Source organism: Ochlerotatus camptorhynchus, unplaced genomic scaffold (assembly GCF_037179485.1).
Source record: "Ochlerotatus camptorhynchus isolate MF236.1 unplaced genomic scaffold, CSIRO-AGI_Acam_v1.1 ptg000305l, whole genome shotgun sequence".
Lineage (NCBI taxonomy): Eukaryota > Metazoa > Arthropoda > Insecta > Diptera > Culicidae > Ochlerotatus > Ochlerotatus camptorhynchus.
In genome coordinates, this window is record NW_027040793.1 from 818,124 (window position 1) to 845,901 (window position 27,778).

At 37.7% G+C, this 27,778-nt stretch overlaps 1 protein-coding gene across 1 annotated transcript in view; it reads left to right on the top strand.

Moving 5' to 3' along the window:
• LOC135707227 (monocarboxylate transporter 2-like) overlaps window positions 1-27,778 on the top strand; it is a 130,706-nt gene that overhangs the window by 74,268 nt on the left and 28,660 nt on the right. Inside the window, exons 6-7 of the mRNA XM_065228992.1 lie at window positions 10,947-11,106; window positions 18,436-18,577. Coding sequence (XP_065085064.1) covers window positions 10,947-11,106; window positions 18,436-18,577 — 302 coding nt within the window. The remainder of the gene's footprint in view (window positions 1-10,946; window positions 11,107-18,435; window positions 18,578-27,778) is intronic.

Below are 27,778 nucleotides of genomic sequence, written 5' to 3' on the forward strand. Positions count from 1 at the left end.
TTGTTGAATAATAGTTTAATAAATCTATAATAGTGTCTAATTAAACATTATTTCACATGAGAATCAAGCGTCTCTATTATTATACACCTTTATACCAACGCTGTTTAAGGAAGTAATGATGTCTAATAAACGCTGAATAATCAAAAATGTGATTGAATAAGCTCTGATACAACTTTTGTAAGTCGAATAAAAGCTTCTCGACCTACCTTATTCAACACCAAATATTTCGATGTTGTGGTTGAATAAATTCTCCAAATTTGTGTGAACAAAGCCTGAAAAGAAGTTATTATTAAAAATAGTACAAGTATTATTAAGCATGAAGTGGAATAAAATCGTCAAGAAGTCGTTTCTTCAATAGACAATTGTTTGTTAGGTCCATATCATAACGATATAGAGGTTCTCACAATTACGCCTGAAATTGGTAATTTTGTTCCTTATCGCAAAATATTAGACACGCATTTTTATTTTATCGTTAGGATGGTTCCACATTTCCATGTTATAATGGTCCAAAAAATCGTTTTTTTTTTTCAAAATTCATAGCTTTTGAACCACTGGGCTGCTTCAAAGATCAAAATATTAAATGAAAGGTAATTAAATAATGTTTCAGACAAATGTAATGATATTAAAAAAAGAGATTTTGTATTGAAAAACATTGATTGTATTTTATTTAAAAGCCATAATTTTACTAATAACTTCAATATTTGAAAAAAATCCTACGTAGTCATTGCCAACTTCTCCTGCACACGTTTTACATCAAAAAATGTAGCACCGTATTAGTTTTTGAAAACATTTGTCCCATTTTGAGATTTGATTTATGTGAAATATCATCCACCCCTTGCACTTGGGGCAGGAGTTCATCCGATGCCCTTCCATCTTTCAAAGGAAACACATTTTTTTGTTTTCTTGATAGAATATTTCTCCCTTCCAATTGAGTAAATGCAGCGAGTTGGGAATATTCTTTTTATGTCCGTGAAAATTCTACGGACACCTGTCAACCTATCCAGTGGATGGAAATAAACGAAGCCTATCCCTATCCCAAGGGGTAAGTCACTCAGCACATTGTGCCGAAATTAGATTCGGTAAAGTTTGGGCTCATCGATCGGTACACCCTCGGCACAATCTTGTAGGCATTGGATTAATGTAAATAAAATGAGAGCACTGCTGGACAACTGTCATTGAAGTTGTTCACAACCTTACGTGCAGTTTGACTGTATTTTCAGGAACATTCTCTAATTTAGTATACCAGAGAAACTCAGAACAGCAGTTTACTTACAGATCTAAATATGAAATGTAGGTTGGTCTCAGGAGAAAGAGGCAGTTAGCACCCCATTAGTATCATCAATTCAAATAAAGCTGCAACTCACACAAAACAAACTAAAGAAGTCTATTCATCATCCTCTATAGTCAGTCTCCAACAATGCTCCCCACCGGTTCCAACTCTTTCCGGCCGCTGATAGACCGATGCTTTTCGCACCACGAAAAGTTAGGTTTCCGGTCTACTTTTGAGGGCATTATAAGCTTGAGCTTGAGCTTGAGCTTGATTGACCGCCCACGGTTGCTACTCTGTTGCTGCCAAATCAGCTGTAATTACACAGAGAACCAATAGACGATGCTTGGGACTAGCAATCATCCTCAATGTGTAAAAACTGGTGATATTAAATTAGACAATACCAGCGCCGGCCGCGCCCGAACACAGGTCAAGAAAAGAATGGGAAGGATTGTGTTGACATGACACGCGCTTTAATGGAAGCCGAGAACACCTCTGCACTTCCACGAGGAATCACTGGGATATTGGGTAATGGGGTTGGGTTTGCAGCAGGGTTCGTTTTGGTAAACGATAAGCTGAATTGATGTCCTAACGATCATATAACGCGAAGGAACTTGGGACTAAACCCACGGTCTTCTGCTCAGTAAGCAAAAACGTTTGCCACTAGGCAGACGAGCACCTTTTTAATCACCGAGTTGCTGTTATTACCATGTAGTCATATTAACAAATAAAACGAATGACGAATCTTGAATGTGGATGGGCCTGAGATAAGACTCATGATGTTCTGCTCAGTAAGCAAAAACGGTTGCTCTAAGGCCACCGAGCTCCTCATATCACATAATAATGTTGCTCAAATTTGTGTATCCATTCAACCCGGAACCAACGACAACAACGAGTTTCGCAAAATACACGATACACAAGCGATTTTACCATAAATCTCTTTGATATGTAAGGACCTGGGACCGCGTTTTTCTGCTCAGTAAGCAGGCCACTGTAACCGACGATCTTTCAAATCCGAAAACTAAAAACTACGAAAAAGTACTTAGGCCTTCATTAAGTTCCACTTTCACGCGACGTTCAATGACAGGGTCCTATCCAGGATTACATCTGAAAAATCCAAATCTGGCCAACGCCCACCCTAAACCTAAAGCTGTTCTAATCCACCTGAAATGACTAACGAATGGAAAACTTTGAACACCCAGCCATGCAATAGTCTCATTCCGTGCCTTATGGCAACTTGATGATTCTATTGCGCTCATCTTTTGGCACCACCCAGGGGAGACTTGGTCCTGTACTCAATGCTTAACTTATCTCCATTCCACTCAGCTACTCGCAATTTCTTGTGATATAGTGGGCGGAATATTATTATATGAGACAATTCAATGCAGACGTCTTTCCAAATTTGGCAGATCGACAGGTAATCGGTGAGTTACCACGATAGTTGCTATTCAACAACTCGACAACGTCCCATCGTCAACGCCTGCTATGAGAATTCCCCATTGCAGACGCCAACGAAATGACGTCATCGAGCTATCGATCAACTACCCTGGTTATCGCCTGGTACCTTATAGCACGATGCTAGGAGGCGAACCGGAAGAATCGATGAGCTACCTCTCCCCCTCTACTTTTGAGGGCATTATAAAGCACTAAAACACAGGACTTTTATTACCCTATGGAACACAAAACACCAACATTTAGCACACCCGCCACTTCTCGCGTCATCCTGAATTCGATTTATCCTTGCGATTTCAAACCAAAACATTCAAGGTGTCAGAAATACCGGGTGGCGGAATGGGTATTTTACAAACAATCGCAGCTTGCTCTATTACCGGCACAATCGGCACACCTGCGGCACATTTGAGACACACTGACAAAAAATATGACCCAATATTGGTGTGCGGAGTGACCTACCCTTTGCCCTTTCCACTTTTTTTCCTCCAGATAATATCCCAGTAGAAATTATCCGGATAATTTTAACTTGGATATTATCCATTATTTTTCTATCCCGATAGTATTCGGATAGACTCCGAACAGTGTATGTTTAGAATATGGATGTTTGATATCAAATATGCACCCATCAATATGGGTATTTTTGGAATCGGGTGATGTCTACAGGGTGATGCCATTTGAAATCCAAGACAGCGGCATCTGAATTCATAAATAGTGGGAAATACTGTCCAATACCCATCAATATAGGAATTTTTTGATTCGGGGTGACGTTTAGAGACCGGAAATCGATGTCCGACGCCATTTTGAAATCAAAGATGGTGACTTCTGATTTCAGAAAAGTGGGAAATACCTATTGTCAAACACCCATCAATATGGATATTTTTGGAATCGGGATGACGTCTAGCGCCCGAAAATGTATATACAATGTCACTTTTAAATCCAAGATGGCGGCTACCGGTTTCACAAATAGTTTGTAAACCTGTCAAATACCCATCAATATAACCAAAAATCTTGGAATGCAAGATGGCAGCTTGCCAACAATTTGGTCGTTTTCTTTTACCAGCCGGAGCGAGCTGTGTTGCAGGAGCATGAAAAAATAAGATAAAGATTATATTATAATTGCTTTCCATTGCTGACATAGCGTTATCGGTCGACTCGTTGACCGCTTGTCATTTTGTCATTTGGAGATATTTTTGATTCCTCGGCGATGCCATTTTGTGATGTAAGATGACGGCCATAGGCAGGCATGGACAATCATTTGCATTCATTTCATGCATTCATTTACATTCATTTACCTCTAACTTTTATCATCAATAGCATTCCACAAAATGATCTATAAAGCTTTAGTAGGTTTTGTTATTAGCTACAAGTTTTACCTGTAACTCAAATCTTTATCTCTTATGCATCACGAATTAGAGCGGGCAGAACTCGTTACTATTTTTCAGTGAATGTAAAATACATTCACTGAAAAACAGTAGTAGATTCTGTTTGCTCTGGTTCGTCATGCATAAGAGATACGGATTTGAGTTTTTAACAAAAGTTGTAGCTAATAACAAAATCTACAAAAGCTTCATACATTATTTTGCGGAATTCTGTTGATGAAAAAAGTTAGGGGCAAATGAATGTAAATGAATGCACGAAATGAATGCAAATGATTTTCCATGCCTGGCCATAGGGTTCCAAAAACGTGTCAAATACCCATATATGGGTATTATCAAAACGGGGATGATGTGTAGAGGCTGTAAATCGATGTCGAACGCAATTTTGTAATACAAGATGGTGGCCATTTGGTTCGGTAAACTGTCAAATACCCTACATTATGGGTATTTTCGGAATGGTTATGACGTGTAGATGCCGAAAATCGATGTCCGATGCCATTTTAGATTCCAACATGGTTGCACTCTGGTTCAGATTCTCTTTTTTTTTTTCAAATACCCATCAATATGGATATGTATTTTCGGAACGGGAACGAAGTGTAGATGCCAAAGATGATGTCCGATGCCATTATGTAATACAATATGGCGGCCATCGGTGTCCAAAAAAAAGAGTCAAGTACCCATAAATATTGGTATTTTCATAAATCGATGTCCAACGCCATTGGGTTCAGAAATACCCTACAATATGGATATTTTCGGAACGATGACGACATGTAGATGCCAAAAATTGATGCTCGATGCCATCTGGGAACGCAAGGTAGCAGTCATTAGGTTCAGAATATTTTTTTTCAAATAGACATCAATATCTAAAAAAAAAGGAGACAATACGGGAGCGACAACGAACCACTTTTCTGTCAAACGTGAACTAGCTAGTTATTGGCCGATTTGAAGTGCGTAAGATAGAGATAGAGATAGATATAGATAGAGATAGAGATAGAGATAAAAGAGTAAGAAGCCAGTTGTCTCCTCTTCCTCTTTGATCAATATGGGTATTTTCGGAACGGGGACGACGTGTAGATGCAAAAAATTCATGTCCGATGCCATTTTGGAATCCAAGATGGCAGCCATTGTGTTCAGATAAGGTCAAATACCCATCAATATGGATATTTTTTGAACGGTGACGACGTGTAAATATCGAAAATCAATCCTTTGTCTTTTTGGAATCCAACATGGTGACCATCGAATTTTGAAAAAGTGTCAAATACCCTACAGTATGGGTATTTTTGGAACGAGGACGACGCGTATAGGCGCGTATGGTATTTTAAACTTTTTTCGTCGTCCGCGTTCCAAAAATACCCATATTGCAAGGTATTTAATAGTTTTTTTATTAACCAACTACCGCCATATTGGATTCCAATTAGGCGTTTTACATTGATTTTCGGCCTCTATACGTCTTCTCCTATCTGAAAATACACATATTTTAGGGTACATACAGCTCAACATCAACTACACTGAACCAAATCACCCTCCATTTAAAGAATGAAACATCATTCAGTTGCATCCCATTTCAATGTTTCTGAAAACTGTATGACATAATCAGTCAGATGATTTTCTATTCTGAAACATGTGATGCTCTTTTGATTGGTGAATGAAAATTGGCATGTTTTTGTATGTAGCAATAAATATGTTAGATATAATGAAAAACATACAGTATAGAAACGAATGGAATATCATTTGAGAAAGTCCCATAACCTATATCACCTATAAAAAAAATTTATAACCGAAAAAAAAGGCAACACACGTTATGTGAAAACTTGAGTGTAAAGTTGTTATATATTCTCAAAGGTCTTAAGAGAATTGAAATGCTCAGATGTAAGTATACGTATCAATTTGCTAACCCACATGCAGTTAATGTTCAAGAATGTCAGCATTCGGAACGGTCAGCGCTACTGGATCATCCAGAACGTCGCTTTCGACCAATTTTACTAACGAGGCCAGAAGATACATTCCCTTCCAGATGGGACTGTTAAAGTTTTCCCATTATTTCCCAGGCCCCATAGTAGACTACGGATACGTTTCCCAAGGGTCACAGCAATCGCTCCTGCAATGACATCGTTGACAACTCCTGTCTACGAAGCCAACATCAATCTGCTGTATAAAAACATCTTTGCCCTTCAATTGGCTCTACCTCACCATCATCATTCGTCTCTGAAGAACCCGCTAGCTCAGTTTGAATCAGAACTTGTAAATAATATAATCATAAATAAATTGTAAAGTGACTTGATGTTGTGCATCTGATTTTCATCCAAAAATCAACAATACAATTTCAATTTAATAATTAGTTGAAAATAATACGATTATCCTATGAATTTGTGTTTGATTTATGTCTACTTTGGCTTTCGCAAATCCATCTTAAATCATTCATTGTATGGATGATTGTCATTTGATTTGTTCATATTCCAACAGATGATAAATTGAATGAAGATCCTCTCAAAATCATCTGATAGTAGTTATAGGGCTTGAGTGAGGCAATAATCATTCGAATCCAGGATGATGTTGTGGTTCAGTGTAGGCTATCAAAAACAACTCACAGTTGAGTAAAATTTTACTCAGTATGTAGTAGTATGTAGTTTTAAATTTATTAAAATTTTTATTCAAACTGAAGGTTATGGCAAAACAGAATATAATCTGTTATATAAAAAACAAGTTTAGTCTAATACAAATAATATTTAAACTGAGAGCCGGCCAAATAATCACTACAGAAGCGTTAAAATCCTTAACGCTTACTTATATATTTAGATTTTTGTAATTTATTGTATGTTTATTGGAAAACCAAAAAAAAAAAAAATGTTTTACTTTTGTTCATGTATACTCAAAATTGGGTAAAATAAGCGTGTAAAGGGTGATACGGTCAAAATTTGGTCAATATCAACTTGACGTATTTCTATCAATTTTGCATTTAAAAAACCTGAACACCCCTCATTTTGAAGGTGTGTGTGTGTGCAGCGTATCAAAATTTTGCTCGCGCATCGCGAAAATCCGAGCTACTCGCACGCAAAGTTGGCAAAATCGCTAAAAGTTGCCAAATCAACCGTTACAAATGTAATTAAAGTGTTTGGGGAACGTTTGTCGACAGCCAGGAAGTCTGGATCGGGGGGAAATCGAAAACCGGAAGCCGCTGAGACGACAAAGAGAGTTGCCGGTAGTTTCAAGCGAAACCCTAACCTCTCTCTCCGAGATGCCGCAAATAAGCTGGGTGTATCGTCTACAACCGTGCATCGAGCCAAAAAACGAGCCGGACTATCGACTTACAAGAAGGTAGTGACTCCAAATCGCGATGATAAACAAAATACGACGGCCAAAGTGCGATCCCGGAGGCTGTACACGACGATGCTGACGAAGTTTGACTGCGTGGTAATGGACGACGAAACCTACGTCAAAGCCGACTACAAGCAGGTTCCGGGACAGGAGTTTTATACGGCAGAAGGAAGAGGAAAGGTAGCAGATGTTTTCAAGCACATGAAACTGTCAAAGTTCGCAAAGAAATATCTGGTTTGGCAAGCCATCTGTACCTGTGGCTTGAAAAGCAGCATTTTCATAGCTTCCGGGACTGTCAACCAAGAAATTTACGTGAAAGAGTGTTTGAATAAACGTCTGCTGCCTTTCCTGAAGAAACACGGTTGTTCCGTACTGTTTTGGCCGGATTTGGCATCTTGCCATTACGGTAAAAAGGCCATGGAGTGGTACGCCGCCAACAACGTGCAGGTGGTTCCCAAGGACAAGAACCCTCCCAACACGCCAGAGCTCCGCCCAATTGAGAAATACTGGGCTATTGTCAAGCGGAACCTAAAGAAGACCAAAAAAACTGCTAAGGGCGAGCAGCAGTTCAAGGCAAACTGGCTTTCTGCGGCGAAGAAGGTGGACAAGGTGGCTGTACAAAATCTGATGGCAGGGGTCAAGCGTAAGGCCCGGCAATTCGGATTTGGAAAAGCGGAAGCCTAACTGAATATTTTTCCTGAATTTTATACTAATTGAACTTGAAAAAGAAATTTAATTTGATTTTTTAAATAAACGATTTCACCGATTTACACGCGTTTTCCCTTGACCAAATTTTGACCGTATCACCCTTTATGCTTATATCCAACAGTGCAGTGCAAAATTTAGGTACTTTTTACTAATGCGTTGGGTACCTAACTTTTATTAAAGTCCCGCAATATTTCAATATTTAATTGAACCATCCAAAATTCGATTCGGTAACTGATTCATCGCAACCCTCCATGAAGAGCAAAAAAGTCCTTCAATCATCAAAACATTTTCCAACCCCTCAGTTGCTAAAAGCTACGTTTATTAAAAATCATCCCTCCTACATGGTCAACCAACTGCTTTTTTTATTCGGCTCATTCCTGTTATCGCTTCACGTTTCATGCCCACCATAAACAACGCGATTATTTAAAACATTCTAGCGCTCTTTTTGTCATAGACCACCACCGACAACTTTGATGATGACTTGGAAATTTTTCCATTTTCATCGCGGGTTTCCCCATTTTTCTTCAGTTCTCGGAATAAAACCGAGTGACCGCACCATAATGCCACCAAACGAACGACAGACAATATTGTGACGTAACGACCGGCACAGGCGAATACATATTAATTTCGCTTTTTTTTTTTTGTTCCGGACGCGTATGATAAATTTCTGAAGAAATTCTCGGCATGGCGACCGGAAAAATGCTAACGGTAATAGGATTATATCTTTATTATTCAATCTTCCGAAATATTATTATTATTATTACAATGACGGAGGGAGCTCTTTAGCTCTGCTGGCTCCAGAAAGTACTTGAAGAACATGCAGATGAGGAGCCAGGTTGGAGTATGGTTTTTGGTGGTGATTTTTTTTGCCATCGGATAACATGCCTTTCAGATGATGATAAATGCCTTTGCTCTGAGTGATATCGGAGAAAAACTGAAAGTTTTTCCTGGCATTATGGCTGGCTTGTTTTTATCCCGATGAGAGTTTGGTTTGGCGCTTTTTTTTTTTGTACGATACAGTTAATTTGGATCAGTCCCATCAAGAAGAAATTGTGACAGTAATTTGTAAAGCAAAGATGATGACAACCTTATAAAATAATCGATCATTCATCCATCAACATTTTGTAGAGATCCAACTAAGAGCTTGCTTACTTCTCTTGAAGAGACCCGCTTCGTTCCGAATTCAATTATTTTTTCAATTCTCCCAGCTTAATGCTTTGTTTCCAAATAAAATTCAAATAAAACATTCATTTGAAATGAAACAAAATGCAATAAATCTGTATAATCTACGCAAAGCCAAATTTATGGGCCTGAATATTCCCAACTGAGCAGTTCCACGCCAAATGATGAAATGATCAGACTCGACCTTCGTCGATTTGCATGAAACTTTGCATAATTGGTTGTTATGGGCAGTTATTCACATTTGTGCTAATATTCAGCCATTCGGTACCTTTTGTTTCAAAATGGCGTGTTTAACATTTTTTCATAAATGGCAGCATAAAAATGACACTTCTAATCAAAAGTTTCCATTTTTATAAGCTTTTCATTTAAAAAATATGAATATTGAACAAATACATTTTGAGATAGGGAAAATGGATGTGATGTCGGCCTAAATGCCCATAATTTGGGCCCATACATAAATTCAGCAATCGACTAAATTTTCAATAGCTACCGTCCCAATGACGCGTTCATCTAGGTAAAATTGTTAAATAGCAGATTTTTAGCGATGGGCCATATCTTAGATTCATAGGCCAACATCAGAGCCATTTCTCCTATTTAAGATATGATAGGAGAAATGATACTGCAATTTATTGAAATTAAATTAAAAATTCCAAAACGGTACAACTGTTAATGATTGCCCATAACAAACAACTATGCAAACTTTCGTGACAATCGGAGAAGGTCGAACTCTTTTTTTTTTTTTTTTTGTTATTTGGCCTGGAACTGCTCAACACGAAAAATAGCCACAAAAGCTAGGCCAGCCAAAATTTAACCACCCCTCATCTAGACTAGTAGTTTAACACTAGCCTATAGTGTATCCCAGTTCTGCGGTGCGTAAAAGGAGGAAAACCCTACATGGCAAAACAGAAAGGGACAATTCAATTCCAAGGATGACCCAGTAGTACCTATCAGCTCTCACCTGTGAGAGCATCAACCCGGACAATCGCTTCTATTTTGTTGTATTGTCCAAATGGTATCCAGTGCACCACATACCAAGAAACCAGCAGGAGTGAAAGAGAAACGGTCCGAAATCTGTTTCACCCCCTAACAAACACAATCGCTCCGGACATCCATAAAAACACGATTAACCTAGATGTGTTCTGCCGTAGAACACGTTTTATGCAATGAATTTTTCCAGGGAAAATCAGTATTCTCCCTCTCTCTCTCGTATACATTTTTTATTCGTGTTCTGGAGGTTTCTCAGTCTGGGGCTTATGCAGTCTTGTAACAGAAAGAAATACAGTGGCAGGGTTCAAGTTTAAAAAGGGGAACAGCTGTCCAAAATTGATTAATTTGCCAAGAAAGTTACGTAAGATCAACTTCGCCTGCTCTGAAAAACTAAAACACATCCATCAATCATTCTCAAGATGTGTCCTTCAACCCTGTCAGCACAGGAGCGCACCCAAGGACGAAGCAGCCAATATTTAACGAACCGTTTCTATGTCAAGCAACATCCAATCTTTTTACAAAATATGCTTCTTGTTCTGCTTTCTTTCATGTTTCATCATGGCTTCCACCTGCGCTACTGTTTTCGGAAACCGGTCAACCTCAACTATTGGTCATCCAACCAACCAACCAACCATCCACCCACCCGGTTACAAATACAGGAGTGATTGTCGGTGTTGGGGCCGCCATGGTTCGTGAGTCGGCCGCCGTGATGCTGGGCCATTACTTCAAGCGGCGGAGACAATTTGTCGAAATGATTACGATGTCGGGCGAAGGTGTCGGCGTGGCACTGTTCTCTGTGATACTGAAGGAAGGAGTTGGGTAAGTGACGACAGGGGATGATATGGGGGGGAAATCCTGCGATTGGTAAATAAAATGATGGTTACGGCTTACGTGGAACTGATAACTGTAGCAGAGTAGGACACCAAGCTGATACCAGGCTTAAATACCAATCAACCATCTTCAGCTTTTCTGATGGTTTCATACCAGAATGATCTATTTCTCTTCAAATGGGATTTATTTCGCTGAACACCCAACCGGAAAATGTTAGACTCCATAACAGATTTGCTTGTAAAGTATGCAGCATTTGCAGTGTTTTGCGACATGAACACATTCTGTGATGTGGTAGCCGAAAGATTTTTGAAATTTTTATGTCAGTTTATTCATCGATCAAATTGTGTTCCCCAAACGTTTTGCGTCTAGAAAATCATGAAACATATGCAGAGGGTCTAAGCAATACAGCTTCACATTGGATGTAAAAGATTTTTCATAGCGTGAAGTAATTAAACAAATGTGAAGGTACAAAACATCAGAGCAGTTCCATATCAACTACCCGAGTAGCACACTTTCATCACAATAAGTAACAGCAACTGGTTTATGACAGAAATAAGTCGTATATAAGTTTCTACAATTGATTTGTGACAAGCATGCTACTAGGGTAGGGGAAATGGATGTAATGTCAGCCTAAATGCCTGTAATTTGGGCCCATACATAAATTCAGCAATCGACTAAATTTTCAATATCGCCCAAAATATCCATAAGTACCATCCCAATGACTTATAGTTGATAAATAGCAGGTATTTAGCGATGGGCCCAATCTTAGATCCATAGGCCAACATTAGAGCCATTTCCCCTAACTAGTAGATTTTAATTTCCCCTAAACGAGCCATTAAATTTCGCCGATTTGTCTGCTAGTGGCAATCTAACAAACATTTTCAGTTAAAAAATAGCTTATTCAGTCTTAAATCAGCTCATATCAGTTGTGGGGAATGCACCAAGTTTGTGTCAGAATTCAGCCAGTATGACTCTCATATAATTTTTCAAAATGGCATATTTGATATTTTTCAATAAATCATCAATCGAAATGACGTCTGAGACAAAGTCGTAGAAAACTGCCAGCGTAAAAAAAATGCACAAATTATCATCAAAACTGAAAAAAAAACTATTGAAAGCCTCAATAAGACAAAAATTACATTTTAAATATTTTTAAACTTCTGTTCATTTGAAATCATATTAAAATGCAAACTTTTCTGAAATGGACCTTAAAAATTGATCACATACGTAAAATTTTTACCTTAGTAAAAAATATTAACTTTTATTTCACGCAATTTTTATGCGATTTGCGCATTGGAACGGACTGGACTTAAAAATTATTTTTTTCTACATAAGAAATATAATTCTACTACTATTGTATCACATTCATTAATTAACTTCCATTGTTTACTTTCTCCATACCACTTTTTAATAATAAAAAAATATAACAGATAAATCCTGAAGAATGTAGGCGTCTTAGTGGGATACCTGTATAAAGAGAGAGATAGAGAAAAAGGATTGGTAATTTCCATTTAATTCCACTACCTTATTTGCTTATCCTTGATAGATACGGGTATTTCATCTATAATGTGCAGACTTCTTCAGTGTATTCTACTAATGCTCGACTCAAGAGAACATCGCATTTTACCGAATATTTATTAACATAAGTACATTTTCACATAGAATCTAGGTAAACTTAAATCTAATCTCCTGTAGGAACAGGTACTCCACTGCTTACTCGTTGGTGTGTCCAAGGTAGTAGCTTGAAAAGTCATGTGTTGAGTATATTTGAATTCCGTTGTTTTTTTGATCCCGAGGCTCTCTGCATCATCCAATTTCCATGGTGTAGATACGGTTCGTGAAATCGTGATGTCCTCCGGCGATAGTTGGTGGTCCTCTGTGAAGATGTGTTCTGCAACCTTTGGTTTGAAATCATTTGTTAGGCCTTTTCCTTTTTGCTTTTAGGCCTTATTAACCTCCGATATATGTTCTTTAAAACTAGTTGCTAAAGTTCTCTTAATTTGTCCTACATATTCTTTGTTACAAAAATTACAGCTTATTTTAAATACATCTGCTTTACCTAAAACATTAACTGGGTCTTTAGCGGATCCTAACAATGATTTTAACTGGTTATGTCTACTAGTGAAAACTAAACCTAATTCGATTTTTTTTTAACTGTGGTCTTAGTATACAAGTAATATCGGAACGGACACTCGTTTCAAGGGAGCAGATGCTGCGGTGATGGTTGTAAATAATCTCCTTTGTATAATTCTCGATTTTATCGATGATTGCTTGGATTGTGGTCTTCTTGTATCCGTTGAGTCTCGCCGTTTCGAAGATGTACTGTAATTCCTTAACCTTTCCTGTTTCGCTGAGTGAAAGAGTCTGCATCCGATGAATCATGTGGTGGAAGGTGGTAATGTTCTACTGGAACGAACGGTTGGAAGTATAGGAGATAACTCTTTTGGTGCTTGTTGGTCTCCTATAAACTTCGTATTCAAGGGGGTAGAAGGTTTCCCATTGGGGCTCCTTTCGTCTGCTCGTAGAAGTTATCTCGGAAAGAGTTCTCTTCCATACAAAGGTGGGTCAGCTTAAGGTACGTCCGAACCTTGTTTCTCCATGCTGCATCCTCTCGTTGTGTTAATAGCCAGTCCTCCAAATGGCTGATCGCTTCCTTGACCGGTACGCTGGGAAAAAGAGCTGTGACGTCGAAAGATACTTATGTGGTTGTTTCTGCTGGTGAAAACAATGTCATAGCCAAATTTAGTTCGTAATGGTCTGGTTAAGTTATAGTCGTAATCTACATATACTCGCTGTAGGCTTTCAGTTATTGGTGTCAATTAAACGAAGATGATGTTCACGATTTTTGGCAATTCACTCACAAGTGTCCAGTTTGTCCATTTCAGGAAATTAGATATTTTTGAAGAGCTGTAAAATATCATATTTATGTTTTTGATGTTTTAAAACTTCTTTTTTCGTCAAAAATTTTATATTTTTTATCAGTGGATTTTATCCTGAATAGGCAAACTAGCTTCCTACAACTTTGTCTCAGATGTCATTGCAATTAGCTGAGCCGTTTTTGAGGTATGATTAATTTAAAAAAATTGAATACGTCATTTTGAAAAATTGGGCTTGAGTCAAAGTGGCCGAATTCCAGCACAAATTTGGATCATTACCTCTAGTGAACAATTATGTGTTGTTTCATGAAATTTTGAGGGTTACCCAATTTTTTAACGATTTTACCCTCATGAGGATTGGAGAGCAATTTAAATACAACATTCAAAATAATTAAAAGAGCTGTAACTTAAAAAAGCATCATAATTTTACCAACATTTTCGGTACTGTAAGACGGGGTGACATTGAGCCAAAATTGAAAAAAATGTTTTTTTAATGCAAATACCTTGAATACACATAAAATGATTACTATAAAATGTTCTTTAAACTTCAGGAGTAAAGTGTAGATAAAATTAACCAGTTCTTTTATTTAAATAGCGCTGAAAAGTTAAGTGTCATAAACAGTAGCAAAAACACGTTTGTAAAAATGTCCACAGGCAAACAATAGATTGAACATACTTTTATGTGGATATATGGGGGGTTACACGCGATCTTTAGCCATACATACGAAATACATGTGTGATCAAACCCAAGTGTACTCCTAACATGTACGATACATTTACAAATTTTATGATATTTTAACGAAATTTATGTTTTGGCCCAATTCACCTCACATAAAGTCTATTTTTATTTAAGTTTAGTAAAATAAGATATAAATATACCATTGCTTAAAATTGTTTAGCTTGCTAAACTATAAACGTTGTAAGGTAGAGAACGAGATTTTTTGACTTTTTTGGCTCATTGTCACTCCTACTTACGGTACTACGAAAAAAGAATTATCAACTCTTTGTCAGAACGTTAGGGCCAATATGAACCCAGTCCACTTTGACAGGCTTAAAACTTTTTCAATTACTACTCAATTTATCGAATTCTTTCGTGTTTTGTTCCATCCTCTGGGAATCTGTAATGTAAGAAGAAATATGCAAACACAGAATGTTGTGTAGCAAAATGATAAGTAAATTATCTCAGTAATCCATAAAAATATAATCCAAAAAAATATTTTCCAGGAACATTTTCACGATGGAGGAAAGTCAGGAAAAACCATTGCACAGTAGTTTAGTTGTGTCTAAATCATTGTTTTAAGTTATATACTAGGTCTGGCGAAGACATAATGAACTGTCAGAATCGAAACTGTTTTATTGTAATTTTAAGAAGAAAACAGATGAAAGAGTCAACTGTTTTTTTTTTTGTTTTTTTTTTTCGGATATAAGTTTATGACCATGAGAGAAATACGTATTTTCTTGCGGCATTATTTGTATTATTTAGTTCTTACCAATTATCTTATCAAAACAAACAAAATTATCAACTGGAAAAATCTTACATCATCATCATCATTTGCTATTGAATCATACTGAGTTGACCCACCATACTATCCATAGTTGTGAAGACCATTTATCATGGACAGGGCGGCGCAATATCAGCTTCGATCGACAAAATCGATGCGACGAAGAAACTGCTAGCCTTCTTTTTCTGTTGAGTCGAACAGCTTCGCAGTATTCTAGAACCTCAGTCGGCGCCTACAAAAACATTTTCAAACGCTTGTCTCTCTTTTTCGCTTCGCTTCATTAGTCTTTCTTTCAAGCTTCGGTGAAGCGGACGAGTGAAAGAGCGCTTGACTTTGATAGTTTAATCTTTCATGAAACACATCATAAGAGATTTCATGACGTATATAATGGAAAAAGAAAATATATATATTTAAAGCATTTTTACGTGAAAACACTTGAGGATTATACGTAGTAATTTTAATTTATCTTCCATGCACATTTTTACCTTAAAAAAAAGTAACAAAAACGGGACCTAACGCATATTAAACAAATTGAAAATGCGATGATAGAGTGTCGGTGAAAGGGATTGAAAGCCATAAGGAGGTTTCGTTTCATCTCGATAATCGAATTGTTTTTCCTTTGTTCGGGACATAAAACCACTGCGACCAGTAATTTGATCTATTGTAGTATATCCCGTGTCCTTAGTTTAGTGCATGTCGTATTGCTCCATAACTATTGAGAAATGATGAAGTATCAGGTTTTGATACAGTTGTCACTCTTGTCTTTATCGCAATGAATCGATTCTAATCAAGGTTGCAAATACTCATTTCAGCTAAAACAATGTTTTTTTTTTATTATGAAATAATTAGATGCCATGATCCTATTTTGAATTGGTAGGATACAAGAAGAGGTTGCAAAGAATGTGTTTGACATATTAAACCTGTTTATTTCACTTCATGAGAGTCACAATCAGCGATCATAGATCTCAAAATTTACAGGTTTTATGTTTCAAACGCATACTTTGTAACTTCTTCTTGTAAGTTACAAGTAAAACATGCCTTCATACCATCTTTTGGTTTAATTATTCCAAAAAACATTATTTTAACTGAAATGAGTATTTGCAACCTTGATTCTAATTGAAGGGTCTCGCTATTTATACCCTTCAAAGAGTGAGAGCACCCTCCAGAGGGGCGCCCCTTAGTCAGTCAAAATTGGATTGCTCAGCGACAAAATTTAGCAATGACACCGATAATGACCATGCATCAGAAGCCTAGTCTTAGCCACTTCAAACAAGAGAATAACTAATAGAAGATAAGGGATCACATAGATTAAGACTAACTAACTAATGTTTTCCTTGTTTCAAGATCATCCTCGGTCCAAGCAACCCGAGGACTTATCACTATTAACAAGGTATAAAAAGTTACAAGATGTGTTCCTTTGATTACTGAATAATCCTGTTTGCCTTGTGAAGTAGTAGTTGAAGTGATGCGTTGAACAAGATGTATGAAAGAGACAAAAATCAACTTCATTTAGTTTCAAAAATGAAGAACCCTGATAGTGGTGCAAAGGTCCATTGTGAAAGACAATCCATCCTGAACGGCTGTTTACTTTTGCTTTACCCTGGGCCCATGGCGAATTCCTATCGGCATACTTTATTTCCTTGATGAGGTTGCGCCATCCTGAGGGCCTGCCTCTGCTGTGATGTCCTGCCAGGTTCCAACCCTGCGGTTGCTTGCAGATCCTCTTCGTAGAGTGCGGCTGACCCACCTCCACTTATGTTCTCGAATGTTAGTTGATATCGGCTTCTGATGACATCGGAGATGCAGCTCAGCATACGAGATCCAGATGTGAGACCACCAGGCACGAATTATATGCCGCAGGCAATAGTTGATGAACACCTGCAGCGTTCGAAGCAGTTCTCATATTTTTTCCTCACAAAACGTTTAATTTAAATCGAAACACCAAGAAAATTTGTGAGAATAATTATTTCCAATTAAACGAAGGGACCATAATTTAATTAAATTGAGAAAAAAAGATAATTCCGTCCCCGTACCCCTTTTCGTCACGTTTTTCCTATTCCTAATGCATTACTTGTCACAAAATCCTAGACCTCTCCTTCCCCCTTAGAGTATGACATAATATATGCATCACCCCCAAGAGATCTGCTTTTCAAAATGTTTTGAGCGATACTGTACTTATATACTAACTAATCTCCTTCACATACATGATCTTCCAAACATGTCTCCAGAAAACCCAATTCGTCTCATTCGCACATTATGTTATAACTGGATAGTGTTTTTTCCCATACACCGTAATTTCCCTACTGTTTTTGAAAAATTTCAGCTCATACCGTCAAGAATAACCATCTGCCATGCCACAAACAAAAATGTTATCACACTTCCGACAAACTTGTCGTAAGCAGTGTGAACATAGCACGTACCGGGTCCATCCCTAGAGGATTTCTGTTTACCCGTTACTCCATTTTCATTATCGCATAAGTTTCCCCTTTTTTACACCACCGAACCAGCCAGCCGAGGTTGCATGCATAAATTTACGCCCATCTCATGTTGGTGACGCCTGCTGGCAGAGACCGAGGCATAAATTATGCCAAAACATTGAAACGACATCATTTTCATCGTGATCATTTGCCTTGGTCAACGGCGAGAACTTTTTTTCCACGCTCCGTCCCGGTAGCAGTCAGTTCCGGTGATGGTGAAACTTTTACTTCATCCACGCTTTGATCCGGTCCACTGACCTGACACCACCATTGTCCACTTTCCATTCCGTTCTTAGTACATTTGCCCAAAAGCACAACCATTATTTTCGAGGTTTTTGTTCATTCGAATGTTTCAAACTGATGGCAGAGTAGTTGCTACCTACGTGCCATCATCATCATCATCATCATCATCATCATCACAATCATCGGTTCACTAACTTTTGCAAAAAAATCCTCCCACAGGAAAATGGGCTGGCGCCTGGGCCTGCAAGCCGTCACCGGGCTGGTTTCGTTTAGCTTCTTCATGGGACTACTCTACCGACCGGCATCCCTCTATCATCCGCAGCGCCGGGCTATTCTGCATCTGAAAAACCAAAGGAAGAAGGTAATTAAGGTTGACAATAATTTTGTTCGTGAGCTGCTAAATTTATAGGTCCACAACGTGAGCAATCAGAGCCACGACTCCCAGTAGTGATGGCGGGCAGGATGTTGAGTTGTGGGGTTTATTTCGGGTCTTTTATTCAGTTGAACCGGTTATTTATGGGACTTACTAATGTCTTTTCGCGATGATGGTAGCTGCGGTCCAATTTCTTGATCTACCTCACGGATGGACTTGGAAAATGAACGCTGCACGGGAGGTGAGGGAGTAAGGTTTCCTGTTTTGAGTGCAGATTTATAGTTGTTGGCAAATTGAAAATTTATTAATTTTCTGCATTTTATGTCATCACATCCGGATTGCAACTACCATAAACCAACCAATATAAAATGTACCTCATTACCGTCATAACGAGACCAATTCGTTCACTTTAATCTGTTCCACCAAACCATTGCAGTTACGTCGTTCCGGTTATGGCTTGTAGCTTTGTGCGATTAAAAAAGCGACGGAAAGCAATGCCAAAATCGAATTCATGCTATCAGTATCTCCTTCCGTTTATGTCTTCAGTTTCCTGTAGTAACAGAAAGACGTCAGTCACTCCGATGGATTTTAACTGCAATTCATAAGTGTGCACCAGACAGGAAAACCCCCTTAGCACTATCCTAATGGAAGGCTTCTCCCATCTGCAAAATTCCACACACTTAACTGTCACATTGTTTGCGAACATTATCCCGGCAGATCATAAAATTAATTTTATAGCCTCATTTTTGCAACATCGGCGTCCGTCGTCTGGCTACCGCCATCATCGATGACACTAAAGATATGATTATTATTAGTCGCTTGGTCGTACAAGTATTGCACAAGCACAATCATATCCTTGCTTCCAGACGACCAACGTCCGAAAACCAATTGTACTAGCACTAATCTCTAGCAAAATTATTTCGGACCGTACTACCATCGTCATCATCATCATCGTTGTCGTCAGCAATCGAGAGCAAAAATCAATCGAAGCCCTATATACCAAGCATGTAGAAGAAGACAAAGTTTTCCGCACCGATGACTCCGGGTGGACCACAGACAGTTCACAGCCATTTCGATCACAGGAATGTACTACCAAAAGTGGGAATAAACTCTCGAATCAGCGGTTCCGTAGAACGTGTCCATTCAATTTAAGCTGGCAATCAAACACGATCGACCGACGGAGAGATGGGATGGCCGTTGGAGAAGTTTTAAGGGTCATGGATGTCCTCTCCAGGGCTATGAAGTTACAAAGAATAGTCCATGATAGAGCTGTAGAAGCAATGTTGAATCAATATTTGTTAAAGTTTGGAAGATATTTCTAGGAAGGACTAACTAAAACATACTCTCTTCTTCTTCTTCTTCTTCGCATTTCAAGCTTATTGCATATCGCATTTTAGCTTATTGCGTGCTCTCAACTTAGTGTTCATGCACTTCCACAGTTATTAATTGAGAGCTTTCGATGCCTGTACCATTTTTGCATTGATATAATTGTGTGGCAAGTCCAATCATACTTCTATGCCCAGGGAAATCGAGAAATTTTCCAACCCGAAAAATTCCTAGACCGGACCGGGAATCGAACCCAGCCACCTTCAGCATGGTCTTACTTTTTAGCTGCGCCTTTACCGACTGAGCTAAGGGAGGCCCCAGAAAACATACTTTCTGCTGTCGCTTTTTAATCGCTACTTGAATATGCCTGCCCATACGACCACATTTGACTGATACGTAAAATTCTTTGAATTGTACCCCAAAGAAAACCTTTTTAGTCAATTTAAGGAAGTATCGAGCATTCACTGCCACCTATGAAACTTCCTTCCTTGCCTCAGCGAAGGCAAACCCAATATGATTCCCAACACGCAGGCAAATGAACGTAAGAATTCCGTAAGTAACACTTATGAATTTTAGCCACAATAAATCAGTATGGATTTTATTGATCAGTATGATCATAAGGTAAAAATAATGTTGAAAAAAAAAATAAATTAGAGCAGACTGGAACCGAACCATGGACGTTGAGATTACGGGGCCCGTTTGGTGACTACTCGTCTTTCAACGCTTAGGAAAATGAAACGGATAAAGGCGCATGAGAGCTACCTCATGTTATGTTCATTCAAAAGTCACGCTTATGTAATTCATATATGTCGTTCATAATTCGAGTCTTATGAAATTTTTATGTTTATTTGTCTCAGTGAAGCCCTCCTTTTGGCCTAGGGGGGGCGACACATCTAAATCTCAAGTTCAGACGCTCAACAAATCTCACACTAGCGAATCAATCTTCGAAAAATCTTCTTTCATTTGTCGCATCTACTTGCATCGTGCATCATCTTATTGCAGGAAATCTTCAGAATCGTCATCAATCTTCTTTCTATCTACTCAGCGTGCGCGCAGCTAGCCACAGCAAAACAAAATCTTTTCTGCATCGTAGATAGAGTCGTCCCCTCGCTTTTGGCGGGGTAAATTTAAAGGGCTGGAGCATATATAATTTATGATTTTACAATTGTTGTATCAATGGTTGGAAAGATACACAATTTGAATATTCTGAGCTTTATCGAGTTTGCAAGACCAGTTCTATGCACGAAAGAGTGAAGGAATGTTATTTTTCTATACATTTCAACCAATATCACTATATGAATTTTAAATTAAAAGCACCAGCACGTATTTCTTTCGAATGAGTTGAAATTTTCAGAGAGTGGTTTTCTCAAATAATGGCACAAACCTAGGGATTGGCCCGTTGAAAAAAAATCATAGAAATTTTCCCCCATGTAAATGTGGGCCAGTATAATTTACATGGACTAAATTGGTCACAAAATCATTCTGTGAAGTCAGGTAAAAAAATATGTTCTATGACTTTCAGTAAAAAATATGTCATCCAACAATGCATTTAACTTAAAAAAAAATGTCATCGCAATGAAATTTTAAATGTACATATTTTTAAAAAGCACAGAAATTTGGACCAGAATTTCCTCGTGAGATCTAGTTTCAGCCGATCAAGTTTGGTTAAAATTAGTTCAATCGTTCGTGAGAAAACTGAAAAAGAAACATTATTTTAAAAACTCCTCTAGACAAGCTAAATTTTTCTAAATCTGCGTTTCATTCTATCGGTAGGGAATCAACATCTCCCCTCCCCCTTACAAGAATGCAACCACATTTGCACAGAACAAAAGTGAAACTTCGGATCCAAGAGAGGCTTCATATTATTTTTGTGAACACTATCACACCTAGCGGTAGAAGGCAAGCTTTGCCTGCAGTTTAATAAGCAGCATGCTTTGATGGTGTGAGTGTCCATAGAAAACCACTCCGGCGGCAGAAACGTCACCCGAGCAAAGTCCAGCATCAAAATGACAGCAAATTGAAATCAAGTTTTGATATCAACATCAAACTGAAATCATAATTTGTTTCAGTTTACGCAATTGACATATACGATACCATATTTTGTTTTCATTTTGCTGTACATTAGCTCTTCAAAAATATGTTGTTGCTGGTTTGTTTTCATTGCCTTAGCAAAACGTCAAATTGAATACTTGTTTTGGTATCAACAGGAAAAGTTAATATCAAATTGAGTTTTCAGTTTGCTCTCACTGATAGCAGAAATAGTTTTCAATGTGATGTCACAGGAAGATTGTTCTGCTTTCAATTAATAATATTTGCTTAATATTTTAACCGTTAAAACGACCAAAACGACAGCAACCTGTGTAATCAAATTAAGATTTCAATTTGATCTCAGACTTTACTCGGGCATTCACCAACATTTTGCTTGAAGCCAAAGTTTTTGGCTCTTGGTTCGATTATCTTTCAATCTTAGACAGCTGATGCAAGCATTGAGTAATTAAGCTCCGGTCACATAAATGTTCGATTTGTTTGTTGCGCTACAAGATAATAATGAGTTTATGTTCATCACATGCGTGCATTTAGGAATGAAATGTGTATTGTAGTATTTTTATTAAATTCGGCATGCTAATCATGAAAAATTTACATTTATGAATGATAATACATAATTTTTTTTACGCAAACGTGTCGTTAAAGCACGTATAAACATAACATAAAAACTGTAGGCTATAGTGCTGACACCACCAATGGTGGCGGCTTCAGCAACCCTCTTTCTTGGCAGAGGATTGTAGAAAACCCGTGTGAAGTGCAGCCATAGGCATCGTCTGGTCAAAATTTTGTAATACACTGATTCGTTCACACTTCCAAAATCCAAAAAAAAAATTCATATTGAGTTTCGTTTGGCCTTCCGAAAGAAAGCATGCATATTGAAAAAAAATTGGTAGTAGAGGGTTAAGCAACATGAAAGACATTGGCCTAGCTGATGTGGGTTTCTGGGGGACCAGATTTTTTTAAATCATTGCACAACGCACAGTGCTTCAAAATGCTAAAAAGGCTGAATTTATCCACCTACTTACTTAGAAATAACTAATTTTACACATGACGGAATTGGTCTTTGACATAAAAGATGTGACTCAAACAAACATGCAATGTAATATTAAGTGCTCCGAGATTGAAAAGTTCGTTGCTCGATGAAAAGTACGTTTGATTGAGCTATATTTCGCGTCTGTTATGACTCAAATTTATGTCTAAATTGACGCTCGTATATGTTACTCTCAGAGCACCTAAATTTACATGATTTTTTCTAAGTGTGTATGGTGAGATCTGACCCTGCTTACGAATTTAAATTTCGACTAAAATGTTCAATTTTTGTTCATAAATAGAAGTCCGGCAATGTCTGAATGATATCAATCAAGGCGTCACAATATGTATCATCTTAAATCGACAAAATCGGTGCAACGAAGAGAATGCTAACTTTATTTTTCTGATGAATTCGAGCAGCTTTATAGCATTCTAGCACCTCAGTCAACGATAACAAACAAATTTTCAATCATTTGTGTTTCTCTTCCGTCGCATCATTCGTCTTTCTTTCAAGCTTCGGTGAAGCGGAAACTGATAATATATATTTAAAGCATTTCTCACGTGAAAATACCTTAGATTTCACAATATGGTTCGACTCTAGACACTACGAAAAAGTCATGTAAATTTCGGTTCCCTGAGACCAATACATGTAAGCGGCTCTTTTGACATAAGAATTATTTGAAAGAAACGTGAAAATCAATCCAATCAAACGTTCTTTTCGTTGATGCATATGTTTCGGTTTAAAAACACTTAATGTTACATGAAATGCAAGTTTACGTTCCATGATTTATGTCCAATATGGATTACGTCTCGCGTGAAAGTAGTTATTTCTAAGTGTGTAGTCTTGCCCCTGCCCCCCCTTTTTAATTTTTGTCAACATAGTTTTTCATACACTGAGGCAAATAGACCTAAGAATTTCATCAGGCTCGACTTATGAACAACATATCAGGCATAACCTTTGATAACGGCACAACAGCATTTGTAAACAAACTATCTAAGGCCCTTTACACGCGAACCAAAGTACGCCCACGCAAACCAACAACATAATCAGATAGGGGCAAATATCACCTTTCCGAAAGTGGTATTGGTTTGAGTGGGCGTAGTTTGTTTCGAGTATTAAGGGCATTAGAAAGTTTCTTTATAAATGTTTTTGTGCCGTTATCAAATGTTATGCCTGATATGTGAATTTCATAAGCGTGACTTATTAATGATTTCCAAGTAACATGGGATAGCTCTCATACGCCTTTAACCATTTCATTTTCCTAAGCGTTGAAAACCGAGTGGTAAACACACGGACCCCGTAATCCCAACGTCCATGGTTCGGTTCCAGTCTGCTCTGATTTATTATTTTTTGTCAACATTATTTTTCATAAGGCAAATCAATGAAATTCACACTCATTTCTTATGGCTAAAATTCATAAGTTTTTCTCATGAAATTCTTACGTTCTTTTGCCTGCGTGTAAGGTAAATCTATGAAATTAATTTCGGTTTCTTTTGGCTAAAAAGCATAATGCAGTCTTATGAATCTTATGAGCTCAATGGACAATCTATCAGGATTATCTAAAAATATACAAATCACCCACCTCCGAGTAGCGTGTTAGAAGTGTCATTCACCCACTGGAATTTATTGGATTTCTTTTATCTATTTTAACGATTTTTCTAATACGAATAGAGTCAATCTCCAACAGAAAAAAATTTCAACTGATTGAATCATAGTCGAAATATGGCGGTCACAACAATCCACAATTCATGTAAATAAAAATAACGCGCTCAAGAAGGTTCGCATTCTATCTTTTACTGGCTCCGCATCTTGTTAGCCGACCGAAATCGAAAACACTCGGCTCCAGTGTTTGCCGAAGCATCATACACTGGTGCAAAAAATTATTCACGGTCACAGGCACGGGTTTGGTGTCGAGCACTGACACGAAGAGTAAAATTCAATGCTCTTAGTGGTGTGTGTGTAGGCAAAACTGTTCGGAGTTTTTACCATGGCTGTATTGGCGTTGACGGCACCGTCGAAAAATTTGCTCTTCCAGCAAATTTAGATAGTTTCTTATGGGAATTTTCGGTGGAGTGAAAGGATAGTACAAAGTCCGCCATGTTTCACGCACAGTCTGACGTTTGCTTATGGATTTTCTCATAGGAGTAAAGAGCTACAGAGTCCCCGTCAACGCCAATTAGAAATACTCAGAGGGAGAGATAGGCGGAGAAAACAAAATACAATTCGGCAGCAGGGATTTGTTCCTAAATTATCTTGCAACCCTTGCTAGAAGCTAGCATTTCAATGACTTGTATTTTTGATTCGATTTAGGTGCAAAATAATAATTGATTGCATCGCAATATTTTGCACATTTCTTGGTGCCATTCATTAACCGGCGAAGATTAATTAATCAACAGAGTTAGAATATTGTTTTTGATTTCAAACCCTAGTTGAATTTGAGAAGCACACAAAACATAAAGGTGATTGAATTTCTGTTCGATTGCAATACTCTCAAATTTATTCTAGTAAGGAGGGACTTCAAATGTTAAAGCAAATGCATATATAGAGGTACCAGACATGTTTTGTAGTGTCAGGTACTCTATTTTGTAATCTGTGAAAGGGAAATCACAAATCGAGTGTCAACAAAATACATGGCATGTTGAGAGATTGAGCTCGTGAGAGAGAGGCTCTCTGGGGACTGGTAGTAAAGCAGGTAAAATTGTATGGGGAAAAATCATGTTTATTTATTTGTAGCTTGTTTAACAATAATTTCCGGGAAAAAAAACTGAACGACAAAGTAAGCCCCTCATTAATTTCTTTAGGTTATCGTTCACTTTGTTTCACCTGAATATGCACCGAAAGCGAATTATTCTCACTTCTCTCAATTTCTATAAGAGGATTTTTATCACTTCCTACCAGCGGAATAGCGCCATCTCTGTGGCAAATGGTCGAACAAAATGATAAATTGTGCGTTAAAATATGTGAGCGCATAAATAAAATTGGATGCGCCCATCAGATACAAATAACGGGTGTTCAATAAAAAATGAGATTTTTTCAGTCATTAGCTAGTAAAAAAAAAAAATTCAGCGAATTCAGCATTTTTTATTAAAAAAATATTTATTCTTCAAAAAAACGTAAATGAATATTGGAGAAGGGGCCTTGGTCAGCCGTACGACGCAACTTAGCCTCGATGCTCTCACAAGGCGCTGGACGGTATTCATTCATTCATTCAATGATTCTCATTTTTTATTGAACACCCGTTAGTTTGGTTTTATTAGACCCACCTCATGTGCATATGCGATCCAATTTCTTATAGCTTCATGACAGTCCCAAAGATTTCAGGAAATTCGTGCTCCGTACATCCGTGAAGACCACCGAGGCAGTTCCATTAACTTTAGGAACGCTGCAAAAACTTTTCAGTAATCCATGAATATAAGAAAAATTGCTAGAACTTCAGGGGAGTTTCAGGAATTTTAGGAAAATTTCAAAAACTTTAGGACAGTTCCAATGTTTTAAGGAAAATAGCGAGAACCTATAACAAGTTCCAAATATTTAATGATATTTCAAAAAAACTTCCGAGAAAATCCTATAGCTTCATGAAAGTCCCAAAGATTTCGGGAAAGACTTTTTTTAACTTCAGGAAAACTGCAAAAACTTTTCAATAAACCTTGGGGCACTTCCATGAATATTAAGAAAACTTAGGGAACTTCAGGGAAGTTTCGAGAACATTAGGAAAATTTCGAGAACTTTAGGATGGTTCCAATAATTTCAGGAAAATAGCTGAAACCTTCAATATGTAAAGCTTTGAGTGTGTTGGTTTATTTCCTTTAAATTCCGTTATAATTGCTTATCATTTGACAGATACGCGTATTGCGTCTACTACTTTCAGACTTCATTAGTGCCAAGTACTCAACACCACTTGGTGAGTACTTGGCACTGATGAAGTCTGCAAGTAGTACACGAAATACGCGTATCTGTCAAAAGATAAGCAAATATAACGGAATTTAAATGAAATAAACCAACACACTCAAAGCTCTTCATAAAGGGAATCCGTTAAGAGGTTTGACAAATTTAAAAGATTCTTCAATATGTTCCAAAAATTTAAGGATATTTCAAAGAACTTGAGGAAGGTTTAGTAAACATATGAAAAATTTCGAAAACATCATAGAAGATCCCAGAAATTCACGGAGGTCCTTAGAACTTCAGGTGAGTTTAGAGATCTTTAGGGCAGTTCCATTAATTTCAGGGCAATTGCAGCAATTTCGGGAGAATACCGAGAAAAATTCCGATAATTGAATTTTAGGGAAGTTTCATAAACAAACTGCATGAATATAAGTGAAGCTCCGATAACTTCTGGAACATTTGGGAACTTCAAGGTGGCCCCTTTAGCTTCAGGAAAACTGCAGGCACTTTAATGAAGTTTAAATAACTTCAGGGATATCCACAAAATTTTAGAGACGTCAAGAGAACTTCAGATAAGCAGAGAGAACTTTTGTTTTTGCTCATGCTTTAAAGAAGTTCCAACTAGTTCAGAGAGCCTAGGTCTAGAGATCGATCTTCAAAGAGTTTCAGAGATGTTAAGGGAGGTTCCAATGATTTCAAGCAAATTCCAAATACTTTATGAAAGTCCACAACAGTAAGGGTAGGTTCAACTGAATTCAAGACATATCCAATGGTTTCTGAAAAATTTCGAGAATCCTGATGAAGTTCCACGAATTTCAGAAATGTCCAAAAAACTTCAGAGAACTTAAGAAAAGATCAGTAACATTTTGGAAACTTTACTGAAGACCAGTATACTTCAGGAATGT